The 18,308-nt window shown below is 34.7% G+C and overlaps 2 protein-coding genes across 2 annotated transcripts; one reads left to right on the top strand and one right to left on the bottom strand.

The window, feature by feature from the left end:
* Positions 1-324: 324 nt before the first annotated feature.
* On the top strand, positions 325-7,957 carry LOC145819193 (uncharacterized). Its single transcript, XM_082913147.1, has 5 exons — positions 325-654; positions 955-1,120; positions 5,974-6,382; positions 6,503-6,861; positions 7,776-7,957. Exons 1-5 carry the CDS (start codon positions 325-327, stop codon positions 7,955-7,957), a joined length of 1,446 nt encoding a protein of 481 aa, XP_082769273.1.
* Positions 7,958-9,797: 1,840 nt separating this feature from the next.
* On the bottom strand, positions 9,798-15,708 carry LOC114306567 (polygalacturonase). The gene is made up of 9 exons (XM_028251841.2): positions 15,024-15,708; positions 14,487-14,615; positions 13,116-13,283; positions 12,970-12,990; positions 12,515-12,722; positions 12,140-12,221; positions 11,890-11,998; positions 10,583-10,699; positions 9,798-10,316 (listed from the first exon to the last, which is right to left on the bottom strand). Exons 1-9 carry the CDS (start codon positions 15,273-15,275, stop codon positions 10,086-10,088), a joined length of 1,317 nt encoding a protein of 438 aa, XP_028107642.2. The 5' UTR covers positions 15,276-15,708; the 3' UTR covers positions 9,798-10,085.
* Between the last annotated feature and the right edge of the window lie 2,600 nt (positions 15,709-18,308).

The raw sequence follows: 18,308 nt of genomic DNA on the forward strand, positions 1-18,308 counted from the left end.
CAGAATCTGGGTCTCTGGCTAATGAGGATATTAGAAGAAGAAGAAGAAGAGAAGCTAGAAGTGTGGTATGGAAATTAAGCAGAGATAAAGAGAGGTTGTGGCATCAAAAGTCCAGAATGCTTTGGGCTCGAAATGGTGATAAAAACACTAGGTTTTTCGACATTATGGCTAGCATGAGACAGAGAAAGAACTTGTTAGATTCAGTTTGTGTGGAGGGGGTGTGCTTTGAGGACCCTGCTCAGATTAAACAGGCTGTGGTTAGGCATTTTAAACAGTAGTTTTTGGAGAATTGGTCTATGAGGCCAAAGATTTCAGGCCCTTTCAATGTTATTAGCTCAGAGGCAGCAGCTAATTTGGAAACAATGTTCTCAGAAGATGAGATATGGGCATTGTGATGGGAACAAGGCCCCAGGACCAGATGGTTTTAATCTAGCATGCATTCAAAAGTGTTGGCCTGTTATGAATAGTGAGATTATTCAAATGTTTCATGAATTTCACACAAATGCTAATCTGTCAACTGGGATTAATAGTTCCTTCATTGTGCTTATACCTAAGAGGGATAATCCTTCAGGATTGGGAGACTATAGGCCAATTAGCTTGGTCAGCTCCATCTATAAGATCTTGGCCAAGGTGTTGTCCAAAAGAATGAAGCAGGTACTCCCAGCTATGATTAGTGAGGTGTAATCAGCATTTGTCAGTGGTAGGCACATTCTAGATGGTGAGTTAATAGCTAATGAAATTGTAGATGGGTGGCACAGAGCTAAAAAGAAAGGCATCATCCTAAAGTTGGATTTCAAGAAAGCCTATGACTCACTAAGCTGGGAATTTTTGCTATCAATGTTGGGTAATTTTGGCTTTGGTGCTAGGTGGATTAGGTGGATGAAGTCTTGTATTACAATAGCTATGGTATCCATATTAGTTAATGGTGCACCCACTGAGGAGTTTTAACCACAGAAGGGGTTAAGGCAAGGTGACCCTCTATCTCCATTTTTGTTCATTGTTGCAACTAAAGACCTTAATCTCTTGTTGGAAAGGGCTATTGAGAAGGGCCTGATTAAGAGTGCAGCAGATGGCCCTGATCAGTTGGATATTTCACATCTCCAATTTGCAGATGATATTTGTAGACACCCCATTTTTGACCGACCTTAAGACTTAGACGTCACCAGTTGAGCGCTCGGTGATGTTGCATTTTGTACTCGATCTGAGATTTCAGAGTCTCGGCTAAAAGCCTTGCCTCCGAACTTCGAGGCTCTTTTGTGCTTTGCCTCGATTTGTGAACCAGGTCCTGTTTTCTCTTTCTGAAGGGAGGGAGAGGTCTCGTAGACCATCTCTCAGTGGCCGTAGGCTACGTTTCGTGGTTGTAGGCCATTTTTCCCCGTTTGGAGCCCAGTTTCCGGTTTTTGGAGCCGTCGGCCGTGTGCCTCGGTTCGGGACCGTTTAACTACCTCCGTTTGCTCCGATTTTTGGCACACATCTTATTTCCTCCCTTTAGAGGAACACTGTGGCCCTGGAGACCACTTTCGTGGTCATACGCCACTTCCGGTGCCTAACAGCCTGTTTTTGGGGCCCCGAACCGTGCGTTTTGGCCCCCGAACCTTCGTTTGGCATCTGTTTTGGTCCATTTTTGGTAGAGACCCTATTTTCATTATTAGGGAGGTGATAGGATGGTGGCCGGCCACCTCTTTCCTTGAAAAGCCAGTTTTCTCTTTTTCTCTCTCCAAAAGCTAGTTTTTCTGACAGAAAGCTGATTTTTCTCACTTTTGAGCCACATTTTCTGGCTTTTCATACCACCATTGTGTTGTGCTCATCTGGGAGGCCACCAATATGGGTAGGCCGGCCAGATATTCATCTTGACCCTTTTGAACCTTGCTTAAAAGCTAGCTTTTCTCTCTCTTGGGTCATATTTTCTGGTTTTTCTCTACATAGCTCTGTTCTACTCATCTGGGAGGCCACCTTTCTGGGTAGGCCGACCAGCAATTTTGCTTGAACCTTTTGACCCCTGGTCGGCCGACCAGGGGGATTGGCCGGCCGGCCACTTGAACTGGCCGGCCTGCTTCTTGCTTTTTGCCCTCTCTGAATGCTTTACAGCTGTGCCAGCTGGGGGGCATTTGGTGCATCCTCCATACACGTGTATGAAGAATCTTTGAAGCTTCCAAGAGATAAGAGAGGCCCTCCTCTTCATATCTAAGGGTTGAACAATTTTGGTGAAGGCTTATACATTCCACCCTCCATAGTTCTCTTCTCCAAAGCTCAAAAGGCCATTATCCTTGGTCATTTACACTACAACCCCTAGCACCATACCTCCATCACCCCTTCCAGCACTTTGAAGCTGATTTTTTAGAGGTTGAAGGTTCACCAACTTGGTCCAGAAGCTACTGGAAATCTGCTCTTCAAGGGTAAGTGCCTATTTCCCCTAAACTCACATTTTTTTGCATGATTGGTTAGCCTTATTTGCAAGCATTTCTGGGCTTCAACCCAAACTGTAAAGTGTCTTATTTTGATCCCCTCTTCAACTTTGTTTAAGGACACTTTTCTTTTTGAGGCCTCCTACACCCTTGCATGCTTTACCCCTCTTTAAGGGTTTTTTTTGCATCATATCTTAGCCTTACTTGTGAGCACTTTCGAGATTCACTATAAACTGTAAAGTGACTTATTTTGAGACCCTCTTCAACTTTGTTTAAGGGAAATTTTCTGTTTGAGGTCATTTACTTACTTGTTTGTTCAATCTCTCTTTTAGGGCTATTTTTGCATACTATTTTAGCCTTACTTGTGAACATTTTCGAGATTTTCTATAAACTGAAAAAAGTCTTTTTTTGGCATCCTCTTCAAGTTTTGTTAAGGTCCCATTTCTGTTTGGGGTCATCTTCCCCCTATGCATGCTTCATCTCTTCATGATTAAGGCTATGCATTAGAGCACTTGCATTGGCCATGGTTTGGCCTCTTAGCCACTGAAATCTAGTGGATTTTCAGTGGCTTTGATGTATTTTTGAGGACCAAAATTAGAGGGGGGTGACCCCCTCTCTCCTTGTCTTGTTTGGGGGTCTCTTGGGCATTCCAAAGGGACCCTATTTTGCATGCATTGAAGTCACTTTTTGGGCCCAATTTTGTGGGTTTTAGGGTCTACCTTAGGTCTGTCCGGGGCCCTTTTGATCATATTTTATGTCTATAGTGCATGTGTAGAACTATTCCATTCAATGCCTTTTGAGGGGGCCTTTCTTGGCATGTTTCCTAGACTGATTTCAAGGCCAATTTTGTGAGTTTTAGGGCTTTCATAACTCATTTCCAAAGTTATTTTGGCCATGCTTCATGTCTATCTTGTATGTGCTTAACAACCCCTTGAATGGCCTTCCAAAGAAGCCCCTCATTTTTACATGCATTGGCTACATTTCAGTGATTATTTGGGCATATTTTGGCAGGTTTTATTCACTGTTTTTGGCTGGTTTGGTGAGTTCTCATTTGCTTCATATACATGCCATGTAAACCATACTTGCTAGCCAATGTTGCATGCTATTTTAGTCCATCATCTTAGCATCTTTTGGCCATGCTTTAAACTGGAAATGTGCATGTTTTGGGACTGCCTTGGTTCTTTCTTTAGACTTCATGATCAAATAATTCTTGCTTTGTATACTTGTGGTTCAATGCATGTGCCTAGTATTGAGTTTCGAGACTTATTCCATGCATCGAGTGCCATATTTCCATGTTTTGGGACTATTTAGCATTATGTTTCAGTGCTGAAAATTACATATTTGAATGCCATGCTTCATCCTTGCCATGTTTTGGTAGAGTGGCATTCAATGCCTTAGGTTCGGTCCTCGGTTTGCATGCATGTGTGCACGCATTTCGGTCATCTCATTTTCATCTTATGGCTACTGATGTCAGTGTGGCTAAGGTCCACTCATGTTGGCGTAAGTCCATTATGCATTGTGTATGCCTTTGCAATTCATAGCATTGCGTATGCTAGGTTGCATGTTAGTCGCATTGTGTATGCCATCTCATAGCATTGCGTATGTTAGGTTGTATGTTAGTCACATTGTGTATGCCATCTCATTTGCATTGTGTTTGGGATAGGAGTTAGCCCAAGCACGGGAAACGAGGGACATTTCGTACTCTGAGTGACGGAACGTGTCTCAATTCCCCGTCGCCGACACTCCAGATTACCCATGATGGAGTTTAGGTCTTGTTGTGTTTTCACGTGCATTCATTTCATATTGAGTCGTGTAATTCGACTCCTCGGCCATCATGCATCGATATGCGTGATTGGTGGCACGAGGATCGAGAACTATACTCCCTGAAGAGTAGTCATGCATACATATGTGAAATACTTTGCCATGCCCCTTTGTTGCTCTCTGTTGCAGTAAATCAGAAATCAGCGGCCTTCTGGAGCATTGCGCAATATTCCAAAAACAATTGCAAACAGAGGCAAATCGGGGCATCGCAATGGATTTCTGCGCCAGGCAATTCAAGCATGCATCATTCCACCATTCGGAACAGAGCTGAGGCAGTCCATAGGCTTACATGCTAGTTTATCGCTTTCCTAGATTAATTTGTTAATTAATTAGGGTTTTGTAATATTTAATTATTCATTTTGGACTGTATATTATTTATTCGGACCCTCCGAGTGAGGGCACAATTGTAATAAGTGTGCGTGTGTGTGATGTATGTCTCCCAACCTCACGTCCTTTTCCCTTTTATTTACCAGCTTATGATGGTTAGATTAGGGCATGTTTCAATTAGCATACAGTATGATAGCATGTTTGCATTCATTCATCTGTCTTGCACACACCGGGCTCGGCGCATCATACTAACTGCATTTGTATTTCAATTCCAAGTTAAATACTTGTTAATTGTAGCATTTCACATGTCATTTTAGAATAGCTGAGCCTATTGTAGTTGCATTTTCGCATGTGTTGCATTAGGCATTTTTGTATAGTTAGGATCATGCATGGATTTCTAACATAGCTTCTGTTTTGGCTTGGAGTACTCGGTAAGCGTTTATGCTTTAGCATCCTTACATGCGTGTGAGTGACTGCCATGATAGCATGCTTACCATGAGGCTAAGTGCTTATATGATATAACTGCCTGAATGCCTGTGGATGAAGGTGGGGTTATTTGAATTGGAACAATTCATTAATTGTGAGTTTTAAAGCCCACTAGATAGTGGCAAAATCATGTTTTTCTAAGCCCACCCGAGGGTGGCAAATCCACGTCTTAGCCTACTTATGAGTAGCACCATCAAACCATTTTCAAATAAACAAACATGAGATGTTTTGTTCCAATTCAGGCGACCCAGTCTATACTTGTATGTTGTGCGCATCACGTAGTAAATCTAGGTTAATAACCGTAATAAGAACGCATAATGTTTTCAAAACTAGATATCATGGTTAGTAGAGGCCGATCTTTGATCGGGTGAGCGGGGGTGCTCACGAAGTGACCTTCCCCAATCGTACCCAAGTTCCCGAGCTGAGGCAACTTTGGTGATGACGGACACGTGGCCTTAGGCAACGAGTCAGGGTTTCCTAAATTTTCCAAAATAAAATATTTAGGTGGCGACTCTATATCTGACAAAGCAGTCCATGTTTGGCACTTCTTTCAAAAAAATCTATTTTCAAAAACGATTTACCAGATTTGGACTCTTTGATGATTTCATCGGTCTTGCATTGCACTCTGCGAGATTAGATACAGGACCGTGACATTGAGTCTTGAACTGTAGTGAGCCCAATGAACAAAACGGAAGGGGGGGATTCCCTCCCGGGACGTTCGGGGACGTCTACAATACTATCATTTTTTGTGAAGGTGGCATGGAGGAAGTCTTGAACATTAAGAGGGTTTTGAGGTGCTTTGAGGTGATATCTGGTTTAAGAATAAATTTTCACAAAAGTGCGGTTTGTGGGGTGGGCTATCATACAGACCAAACTAAAGAATTTGCTAAGGTGTTGAATTGTCTACCTAAGAAATTGCCTATTAATTTTTTAGGCTTGCCTTCAAGGGAAAATCCTAGAAGAAATAGCGCTTGGTCTCCAGTAGTGGTGAAGTTTCAGAAGAAGCTCTCTTCTTGGGAGAGGAAATTGTTGTCTTTTGCTGGTAGATTGACTCTGATCAAATCAGCCTTGTCCAATTTGCCTATCTATTTTCTTTCCATCTTTAAAATGCCAAAGGGGGTTGTCAAGTCTATTTCTAAAGTTCAGGCCAATTTTCTGTGGGGAGGTTCTACTACCAATAGGAAAGGGCACATGGTCAAATGGAAGGAGGTCGCAAAAAGCAAGAATCAAAGAGGTTTAGGAGTGAGGGACTTAGGTGTGGTAAATGAATGCTTACTGCTGAAGTGGTGGTGGAGGTATGGTAGTGATGACAAAGCTCTGTGGAAATCTGTGTTATGCTCTAGGTATGGCAAAATTAGTAGGGGATGGACATCTACATTGAATCAGTCAGTAGGGGTCTCAATAGTTTGGAAGGATATCTCACAGCTATCTGTGGCTAATCAGTAACTGGGTGAATTTTTTAGAGACCAAGTCAAAATCATAGTTGGCAATGGGAGGAGAATAAAGTTCTGGTATGATCCCTGGTTAGGTAACAGAGGTTTGAAGTCTGAATTTCCTAGATTGTTCAGTTTATCCACAGAGAATGAGGATTCTCTGCAGCAGATCAAAGCAAAGTTTGGTGCCTCGGGAGGATGGCAACTTCAATTCAGAAGAAATCTCTTAGCGTGGGAAGATGATGAATTGCAGAGGCCGTTAGGCATGTTAGTCTTATCTCCTTGTCTCAGAGTTGGTGTTGAGGACTCTTGCTCTTGGTTAGCAGAGAAGTCAGGGCAATTTTCAGTTGCTTCTGTGTGGAGATGGAGGGCTGCAACTAGTGGACCTGGTCTGGCAGTCCCCGCATGGGTGTGGCTGAGTTTGGCCCCTCCAAAGATGCAGTTTTTTTTGTTGGTTGGCTTGGCGAGGCAGGGTCAAAACCTCAACCTTCTTTCAAAGAATTGGGGCTCTTGAAGTGAGTGCTAACAATCTGTGTGTTTTCTGCCAAGCTAAGATGGAAACTGTTGTTCATGTGCTTCTGCTTTGTCCTCTGGTGTGGAAGTGCTGGTCTCACATGGTAGATTGGTGGGATCAAGTTTGGGCTATTCCAAGTTCTATAGAAGGCTTGCTGTAGTGGTGGAATGGTGGCAGGTTCAAATTCAAGTCTTGGGCACTCAAAGTCTAGCAGATTATTCCCTCTGTTGTCTTATGGTCCAAATGGCACTTGAAGGTGGATTATTCAGTTCAAGACATAGTATCTAATCTCTACCAGATCAGGTTGTAGTGAGGTTCCAGTAGATCAGAGGTTTGTTGATCAAGAATATGCTATAGTTGGCTGGGTCCTTTGGGTATTGCTTCTGCTAGAGTTGGTTTAATTGGCTTAGAAATATATTATTGGCAGTAGGTAAGGCAGTAGGTATGTGCACTAGGTTAAAGTGGGGTGCAGGTCTTTTTGTCCAATTTAAATCAAACCAGGTTTTCAAAAATGGGTTTTGTCACTAAGTGTAAATTTGTGCAGCTGCTGGTGTTTTGGTTAGAAGGACATGAAAGGGGTATTTTGTGTTGCTCATCTGATTGAGGGTTTGTTGGTAATTCATCTGGTTTGTCACTGTAGGAATTTGATGGAACTTGCTAGGGGAGGAGTCAAATTTTGTTTCTGTGCTTATATAGGCTAAACAATGGGTTGAGTTCTTGAATGGTGTCATATTGCTGTGCTGACCTTTTGCTTATATTAGTGCTTGTTATTGATGATCTGTTCTACAGCCTGTGCTGACTTGTTCTGTGCTTCAGTGTCGTTCTGTTTTGTTCTACTCAGTCTATTTTTTGTTGTCTCTTATTTGAGTGATCTGTGCGATTATATGGTTTACAATTTCGAGTGTGGCAGTGCTGAGAATGTCTGGTTTTGCTGTTATGTTGCTGGTTGGATGTTGTTGGAGTCTCAATGACTTAGTGTTGTTTCTTTGCATTGGTTGGCTGTATGGGTGATGTTATGGTTGGTTTGTTTTGCTGTTGATTTTGTAGCAACCTTTGTTCCTTTGTTTTTGTTTTGTTTGTTCCCTCTTTGGTTGGTTTCTCTCCAACCTAGTTGGGTTTTGGGAGGCTTGAGTTGATGTTTTTGGCTCTTGTCTTCCCTCTTTGTTGATGTATTTTGTTTTGTTATCATCAATAAACAGTTTTTTTGCTAATAAAAAACAAAAAAAAAAAAAAAAGACTTCATAGATCAAGAAAAACTATAATTGAAGATGCAACTTCCCCACTATCAACTTACTATAGTTAAACATCTAGATTTTATACGGTTGTCAATTATTTGTGACTTATGTCAATGGTTGGTAAAGACTAGAAGATCAACAATCTACCATCTTGTTTACCGAGTGATCGTACTTGTGCTTACTCTTTCAATTTCTACCGCAACTACAGAACGATCATTTTCAGCAATGAAAATTATCAAAGCAAAACTTCACAATAAGATGGAGGATGATTATCTCTCGGACTTTGTGATTTTATACATTAAAAGAGAAATTGCAATGAAATTTAGCTCTAAAGCAATCTTAGATGATTTTTGAGATTTGAAAGAGCGCTGAGTTCCACTTTGATAGTTGGTCGAGTTGAAAAGTGTAGTTAAATTTCTTTTGTTCTTATTTTGTCAAGGTTGAATGCTTCCCTTTTCTTTTTTTTAATATTATTATTATGAAGAAACTTAATCTATAATTTTAATATATTTCTCTTGATTAAACTGGTATAATATCTCTATAATTTTTTTAGAAATGTAAATGTATTGCCCACTATCAACTTACCAATTGGTGGACAAGTTCTATCCACAAGACTTCATAGATCAAGAGAAACCACAATTGAAGATGCAACTTCCCCACTATCAACTTACTATAGTTAAACGTCTAGATTTTAAACAGTTGTCAATTATTTCTGACTTATGTCAATGGTTGGTAAAGACTAGAAGATCAACAATCTACCATCTTGTTTACCGAGTGATCATACTTGTGCTTACTCTTCCAGTTTCTACCGCAACTACAGAACGATCATTTTCAGCAATGAAAATTATCAAAACAAAGCTTCACAACAAGATGGGGGATGATTTTCTTTCGGACTCAATGGTTTTATAACTTGAAAGAGAAATTGCAATGAAATTTAGCTCTAAAGCAATCTTAGATGATTTTTGAGATTTGAAAGAGCGTCGAGTTCCACTTTGATAGTTGGTTGAGTTGAAAAGTGAAGTTAAACTTTTTTTGTTCTTATTTTGTCAATGTTGAATGCTTCTTTTATTTTTATTTTTTTATATTATTATTTGAAGAAACTTAGTCTATAATTTTAATATATTTCTCTTGATTAAACTGGTATAATATGTCTATATTTTTTTTAGAAATGTAAATTTATCCCCCCCCCCCCTCTCAAGTGTAAATCCTGGTTCCGCCCTTGCATAAGACATTGTTATATAAGAAAAGGGGAACATAAATAAAAGAAATAGAAATAATAAATTAAGATTCTTTTTTTTTTTTTTTTGTGCCTGCATTTTTTTGCAGTTGGAAATGTTATTTTTTGCGATGGCTAAATAGTCGGCCATAAAAAATTAGACGTAAAAAGCCTATTTTCTAGTAGTGCGGTGAAGGGTTCTTTGTGAGACAACCCCAATGGATTGGCATAGTAGTTAAGGTCGGGATATGGGGGTGTGCTCCTCTCAACGGTACTCCTACATGTAAACAACTTCTTAGGACTAGTCCATATGAGGCTTTCCCCGAACTTTAATTGGGGCTCCACTAGTGAACAGTGAAATTAGTACCCCAAATTAGTTGACAAGGCATAAATAACTGATATATAATTTACAAGGAATGTTATACAAACAAAAAAAATTTACATAATTTTTATAGATAATGATATAACTTATTGTGAACCTTTCATTTCAAAACAAAACACAATTAAAGATCAATTTATTTACAATAATGGCAATGCCACATCATTCTTGTGAAGTTTTTTAGATGAATTTTATGCATGAATAGAATTTCTCATAATTTACATAATAACCCAACAACTATATGAGAAATATTCATGAGCATTTCTGTTCTATTCTGATTCTGAGCACGGTGGCGAAACTCTTCCCCTACTTGCTAAATAGACATTATCACACGAAGCTATCGCGTTTTGGTCGGTTTGGGCAGCAGCTAGAATAATGTCTTGCAAAACAATCCCCTTGCATGGGAGGCTTTTGCTGCAGTTAAGTTGTATGGCCACCTTTGAAGCACTTGTTCCTCTGATGTTCTTGTACCACACATTCTCTACCTGCACTGCTGAGGGCTGTGTACCCATTGCAACATAATAAGATGATTAGTCTATCACTATTACCTGCCATCACCCTGTTTGGTACAACTCATTAGAGAGGCATATATTTTTATTTTTAATATTTTTGAGATTTCTGTCATGTTTTGTGCCACTAGATTATTGTTGAAAAAGCACTTTTTTAACTTTTTACTTTTTTATTAGTACAACTTAAGAAAATAGGCCACATGTAATTCAAGGACTTTAATTATGTCAGATTATTAGGGTTGGGGCCGTTAAATTACCTGTTTCGCGCATGGTTTGATTTGATCGCAGTAATTTTGATCTATGATTATGGGGTTGCTCACATTATGCATTAAAACATCTTGAAATTTGATATTTTTTGCAAATCCAGATCCGCCCTGCATATTAAAAACAAATTTTAAAAACAAAACAAATATGAAAATCTCTATTCATTACTATTTTTGAATTAAAACTTTGTTCTATTCGCTTCAAAAATAAATAAATAAATAAATTAGAAAGCATAATTATTATATGCATATGAATAAAATATAGATTGTCTTGTTTTTGCTTCTGTGGCCATATGCGGGGTGTAGAAGTATGAAACATCCTTATCATCATAATTAGAACAGAGAAAATTAATCTTGTTTAGTGCTTCTAGAAGAATTGACTAGCTTCTCTTCCTCATGACATTGAAAAACAAGTGGGGAAACCACTCAAAGTTAAAATATATCGATTCCTATGTTGATTCTCCACATTAAAGTCAAAAGCTAGCATGCTTTATATATATATCCAAAAGCTAGCATTCTAATTCTGTTTAAATCATATATATGTTGCAATTCGAGGCATAGGATTTTCTGTTCCTAAATTTATTTGTTCCAAAATACACTCTTAGTCATAAGATCATATCTGAAGATTCTTGTGTCTCAAGAATCCCAAATTTTTCAAAGGTTAATAATTTATTAAAATAGATGGATGAAAAAATTTAGGAATAGAGAATCTTTGGCCACAATTTATTACTCCCTCTGTTCCAAAATAATGATCTCTTTTGGGGAATCTAACTTTTTTTGGTAGTATAATTATTGCACTTTAAAAAAGTTGATTTTCCAAAATTACCCTTTTGATAGTACATTTTTTTGAAATATCAATGTCATAATTGTACTTTTTATATTGTTTATTAATTTAAAAGAAGGGCAAAATAGGAAATTTATATTATTTTTGTACTTGATTTTTGAAGAGAGGCTAATATTTTGGGACAATGAAAAATGGAATAATATTTTCGGACGGAGGGAGTATCATAAATGATGGATGATTAAGGGAAGCCTATTATAAATACACTTCATTTTTGTCATTAGTATCAAATATTATAATAATACAATTTTTAATGCATGATAGATGACAAGATTTGAAATGTAATTCTAAAAGATGGATTAGAAGTAATAATCCTCATAATTAATTGTGAATACAAAACTGTTTTTGTTTGTGAACCGAGAGATGAATAAGAATAAGGGCGTACATTGATATAATGATATATGAATTGAGTAGTGGAAGAATGCATAAATATGAAAGTTTGAAAAACAACCCTTATTACCTGCCAAGTCTTTATTCTAACTCCATTTGTGCTTCCTGAAAACTTTACTCTGTTGACACTCACATCTAAGACCCTGGCTTCTGAGTTTCCTTTTCCTAGGCTTCCAATGCTGGAAAATGACTTAAAAAATAAGTTAATGAGATCAATAACAAAGTCAAAAAAAGAAAAAAAAAAGTCAAGAGCTATGAAAGTAGAATTGTTTTGTTGAAAATGGGTAAGTAGTAAGTTGGTTGGTGTTAGAATTTGAGACCTGATTCCATGGCCTGGTCCACAGGTTATGTCTGTGACTTTGATATTTTTTGACCCATTTACTATTGAAATACAATCATCACCTTCAGTAAAAGAAGAGAGAGAGAGAAAAAAAATAAAAAATAAAAAAAAGAGAGAGAGAGAGAGCCCAAAATTAGTTAAAGCAAATTTTCAATCATTTTGGTCATTTCATTTGGAAAAATAGCATAGAAATGCTATATATTGACTTTTTTTTTCTTTTTTTACCAAAAATTGTTATCATTAGACATGAAGATAATAAAGTCTTTATTAATAAATACACGTGAAATCCAATATATTTGTGTCTAATTAAAGAAAATATGAATAAAAAAATTCATTTTTTTATTCTCTTACTCACCTGTTTTAATGATGGAGTTCATAATCTGAATATTTTGGGTACCAGTGACATGAATTCCATCAGTATTAGGACTATTTCCCGGTGCAACTATTATGAGATTCCGTGCTTTAACATTAACACATTTCTGAAATGAAATGTGTACTTGCTGCGGATTTCGAACCCGTAGCCCAGACACTTTCAAGTTCTTGCATCCAAGAAACGTTGCAACCTGTAATACATTTACAAAGATTTTAACAAATAGATTTTCAAATTTTTGGTTAAGTAATTTGTAGGATCAAAATGTTGAGAGTTAAGTCAAGCCATAAAAATACGAGATTATATTGACAGAAAAAAAAATAATAAAAAAAAGATCACAAAAAGTCTCCCCTTGGTCTATTTGTGACTTTTCCATAATTTTTTTTTAAAATATATATATATAATAAAATTATAAAAAGATGAAAATAAATAAAAAGTACCGTTGGTGCATCCGTGCAAGGCTGAAAAAAAAAAAAAAAAAAAAAAAAAAAAAAAAAAAAAAAATTGATTGTTAGTAGAATTAGTAGAAACTCAAAGGAAAGAAAGCAAACAAAATTGATTAAAAGAATTTAATGGAATGACATACTCGGCTTTTGTCGATTTTGCAAGATTTTTTCCACCATATCTTCCCATTTCCGTTGATGGTTCCACCACCTTTTACCTCAAAGTTTCGAAGATTTTGAAATAAAAGCCAGTGTTGTGGACTATGTTCATAGTCCGATGGATTGACGGAAGCTTTGATGGTTCCATCTATCTGAGTATCATAAAGGCATTTCACAAATATGCATTATTATTAATTTATTATTATTATTTTTCACGAAATTGAGAATCATCTTTTTTACCAGTAATAAGGTTAAAGAACAATTAGAGTATGGTAATCCTCCTATCCGTGATTATTTATTTTATTTTATTTTATTATATTAATTTTGATAATTGTGTGTTCGGATCAATTTACGCGCACCTCAACTAATTTCAGAGAATAAATCACATCACCAACTTGCGGAAGTCCCATTTAAAGCCAAAGCAAATGTCATGTATGGTCGGACAAATGTCATCCATGGAGCTTATTGCAGCTAGTGGCTATTAAATTTGAGACCTGAAAAGTGTACACTCCCAGACTTCAAGTTGCTCCCACTAAGCCAACTCCTTAAGGTTCATTGGGGGTGTTTGGTGTGGCTTTGGTGAACTTATAGATTCTACCTTTGGAAAAACTATTTCAAACGGTTTGGTTAAACTTATTTCAAACAGTTTTCAATTTTAGTAAATTATTTTAACTAAAAAAAAAAGATGATTCTGAAAAACTGCCCACCCAATGCTTCTAATTATCAGTTTCTATTGTGGGAATATTAATTTACAATTATACCTTTAGATTTTTATTTTTTTATTTTTTAAATAGAAAAAGACCCAAATGGACTATGGATTAACTTTTTCTTTTTATTTTTTTTTTTATGGAAAATATAGACTAGTAGTGAATAATAAAAAATAAAAATTAATTCAATTTATAACTAATAAATGTTAATTCAATTTACAAATTACAAAGGTAAAAAGGACATTTATATATAACTAGTGACCAAAAAATAATGACCATGAATCTCACGCCCTCAACAACTACTCGAATCCTATATAACCCCTTAGTACCTATCCTATATAACCTCTTAATACCTACCAAATCATTTGGTAAACCTCTTCGCCACCAGCCCATCCCCTTGGGTGTGTGTAGTTCGCTAATAAGTCATATTTGATTTGGTGCATGTTTGACTAGTAATAACACAAAAATGTTATTAACCACCCATATTAACCTATAATTTATGTTGAATGTATTTGTGTGATACAGATTAAATTGATAAAATATGAGATTTATGAATAAAATAAATTTGAATTCTTGATTTTTTTTTTCTAAATAAATTCCGAATTCATAGGTTTAGATTTGTAATGTTGTTGATAATAATAAACTTACCTTCATTGAAATATGAGAGTTGCAAGGACCTGAAAAATTGATTGGCTTAAGATGATATATCCTGTCCTCCGGTACCACAAGAACGCTATTGCTGTAAGAACAAACCTCCTCCCAAGCTTTCCTAAATGCCTATAATTAAAAAAAAAAAAAATTAAATAACATTGATCTTTGAAATTAAAAGGATTTAAAAAATGAATGCTCGAGGACACATCAAATCAAATAAATATTTGACTCAAAAAAATTAATTAAGAAAGGATTTGGATCCTCTCTAGTAAAATTGGAAAATGAAAATTCGATTACGTAATTAATAATTATGAAAGAATCAATAAATTAATATTTCAAATTATTAAATAGTTAAGAAACATAGGCACGACAAAAATTTAATTTTTTTCATTTTTGTAAGGGAAAGAATCTTAATCCATCAAAAAAAGGTCAAAATCAATGATTTTTTACACCACATTTTACAATTCAAATTGCATTTTGATAATCTTATAAAATTCATATATAATTTCCTCTTCTCAAAATTTAGAAGTATACCTCTGAATCGTCTGTTCCATCACCCTTAGCTCCAAAGTCATCCACATTCACCATATATGGAGATCCTGTAGGGAGACCAACTTGATCGTAAAGCCTTGAAAGACCAAAAGTCTCAGTCTCATACTTCAAACTGTGAAGTTGATCATCATTTATAAAAAGTCGGTCGCCTAAAGTACTGCTAATGCAAGATGAACAAAACACCAAAACAATGAATAGTTGAACAAGATGTCTATATAGAGACATTTTTGTCATGTACTTTTCACACAGAGAGAGAGAGAGAGAGAGAGGTGGTGGTGGAATACTAGTAGTATATCATCATCATGAGGTTATATATTTATAGAAAAAGAGAAGTAGCTTTCAGAGAGAGAAAGAGGGGTTTGCAAACAAGCATTAGAGACTGTTTTTCACGACTCAGGAGGTATGGAATGAGAAACAAGAGATTGAGACGAAAATACAAATGGAAAACCAATGGTTTGTTCGTTTACCGAACAACACACAAATGGAATGGTAATTTATAGTGCTGATGAGAGAGAGAGAGAGAAATTACTTTCTCGTTTCTACACATACATACATACATTCTTATTCTTAGGGGAACATCTTCTCTATCATCCAAAATCGGATTGGAGCATGCTATCGACTGTGTGGATTTACTACAAAGCTCACATTGATAATCCAAATTGTCAATATGTAAATCTCGTTAAATACGTTATATTTATAAAAAAATCACATTGATCAGATATCGATAGTCACTCGATCAGATCAAATTTGTGTCAACGATAAGTATAATTTTAAAAATAAATTGTTAATATAAATGTGATCTGATCAAGTAATTTTGGATATCCAATTAAAATAATTTTTTACAAGGATAAAATATTCAAAAAATTCTACGTATAGAATGATTCAAATTATTGATACAAATTTCGTGGTACACCTCCGGAAGCTCAATTATACGCTCTAGCCGGGAACCCAAATGGAACTCTGAGCCTATTCGTCATTAAGAATCTTATCCTTAAGCAACGCCACCTTGAATGACTTTTACTATATCTGTACTATGTTGAGGGAGAAATTTTTTATGTAAATAGGGGATCTCATGTCAATACCTATGAATATATATGATTTTTATTGTTTCTCTAAACATCTAATATAAATGTAGTGAATTTAATTGTCAAAGTCAAATTACAATAACTAAAGTTATCACAGGGCATATACACTACAAAAACATTAAGGTTTTAGATACTAAAATTTAGGAATAAAATTATTTTTTAGGAACTAAATATTTTTGTTACAAAAAGTGTCGTCATTATATTTTTAGTAACGAAAATTAGACATTAGTGATGAATTATTATCTTTTTGGAATCAAATTTTTTGTCTCAAAAAATAAACCATTTTGAAACCAAATTATTGTCTCTAAAAATCCATTTATTAGTGACATTTTCAAAATTTCGTCACTGAAAGCTTTGTTTTTTACTTTTCGGAATGACCTTTTGACAACTATCCTCATAACGATTGAAATTGGTCCCTAAATATCTTTTGCAATAAAACTTTTGTAGTGACCCTATCCGTATATAAATTACTCATGTAGAGGAATTATTCTATCTTTTAAGAATTTCAATTAAGCTGTGTGTTTTTTAAGAATTTCAATTAAGCTGTGTGCCTACGAGATAGCAGTGGTTGCTTCATGAAATACATAAGAGAAAAGATAGAAAATAACGTGTATATAACTAATAAAATTGTAAAGACATACCACGGAGGATATAGGGCAAATCTATGTGATAATTTTTCATACTATGTATATGTACACACTACACCAAATTAAGGTTTAGGAAGAAAAATTTAATAATAAAATCATATTTTATAAGAATTAAATGTCAATAGTGTCATTATTATATTTTTAGTCATAAAATTAAACATTTAGTAATGAATTACTATCTTTTTATGACTAAAATTGGCATCTCAAAAAGTAAATTTTTGAGACCAAAAATTTTATCTCAAAAAAATAAAATTTTTTAGACCAAATTATTTTGTATATATTAGTTTCATTTTTAAAAGTTTGTCACTATAAGTTTCTTTTTTGATTTTTCGAACAGATCTTTTAATGACTATTCTTGTGACAATAAAAATTAGTCTCTAAATATTTTTTGTAACAAAATTTTTTACTTTTAGAAACAAAAAAGTTTGATTTTTGAAATTCTTATTTGTTGCAATGACATGAATACTATATTACAATATATTTTTTATGATTGCAGGTCAACAAATAAGGACCAACATTTTGTTAACTTCAGAAAACAAATAAAGAGTATTTGTAATACTTAGCTTATTCTTTTCATGGTAATTAATGGTTTTCCATTCAAGAAAATTTCTACAAAAAATTTGTTAATAAAATCAAGAAACTGTCTGTTGTGTCAAATTTCATTAATATTTTTTTAATATGCAGATTTCAATATTGTTAGATTAATAGGTTCTATATTTTGAAATTAATTTTTGAATTAGAGTTGCACTATTTTAAAATAAATTAGATTAAAGAAAAGTGATACTGAAAAGTAATTGTTTCGGAAATTACATGTCTCCTTTGATGCTTGAATATATATATATATATATATATATATATATAAATAATAAGCCTTATAAATTTGAAATCATTTCACTACATTCTCTAGGCCTGTTTGGTAAGGCTTATAAACTACTTATTTTAGCTTTTAGCTTAATTTAAATTAAAATATTGTGTTTGGTACAGCTTAAGTTAACTAGTTTATAGCTTAAATCAAGCTATTTCTCAGCTTATCTCAAAAGCTAGTCAGGATGTGCTTAAATTTTTTACTTAAGCACGCAATTGGTGTAGGGGCTAAAATTACTTAAATGCCCTCGTCAATACCCAAATATTAATATTAATTAAAAAGAAAAAAATCAATATTAATTGGTATTAATTATTAATAAATTCATATTGTATATTTTTATATTAATTAAAAATAAAAAAATTGTATATTTCTGAAGAAAAATAAAAAATCAATATTAATTAAAAAATAAATATTAAGTCGTATTAATTATTAATAAATTCATATTGTATATTTTTATATTAATTAAAAAATAAAAATTTGTATATTTCTAAAGAAAAAGAAAAAAATCAATATTAATTAAAAATCAATATTAATTGGTATTAATTATTAATAAATTAATATTGTATACTTTTGTAATGAATTAATTATGAATTGATGCTAATTAATAACAATTGTTGATTATTAATATTAATTGAAACTAACAAAAATTAATTATTAATATTAATTTATA

Source organism: Camellia sinensis, chromosome 2, assembly GCF_055761805.1.
Source record: "Camellia sinensis isolate YWXY chromosome 2, ASM5576180v1, whole genome shotgun sequence".
Lineage (NCBI taxonomy): Eukaryota > Viridiplantae > Streptophyta > Magnoliopsida > Ericales > Theaceae > Camellia > Camellia sinensis.

Coding starts and splice junctions, on each gene's coding strand:
- LOC145819193 (XM_082913147.1), top strand. CDS start 325: ATGTTATTAGCTCAGAGGCAGCAGCTAATTTGGAAACAATGTTCTCAG. Junction 655..954: donor TGTCCAAAAGAATGAAGCAG/GTACTCCCAGCT, acceptor TTTTAACCACAG/AAGGGGTTAAGGCAAGGTGA. Junction 1,121..5,973: donor CCAATTTGCAGATGATATTT/GTAGACACCCCA, acceptor TTAATTTTTTAG/GCTTGCCTTCAAGGGAAAAT.
- LOC114306567 (XM_028251841.2), bottom strand. CDS start 15,275: ATGACAAAAATGTCTCTATATAGACATCTTGTTCAACTATTCATTGTT. Junction 12,723..12,969: donor CTTGCACGGATGCACCAACG/GTACTTTTTATT, acceptor AATGTATTACAG/GTTGCAACGTTTCTTGGATG. Junction 12,222..12,514: donor GAACTCCATCATTAAAACAG/GTGAGTAAGAGA, acceptor CTTTTACTGAAG/GTGATGATTGTATTTCAATA.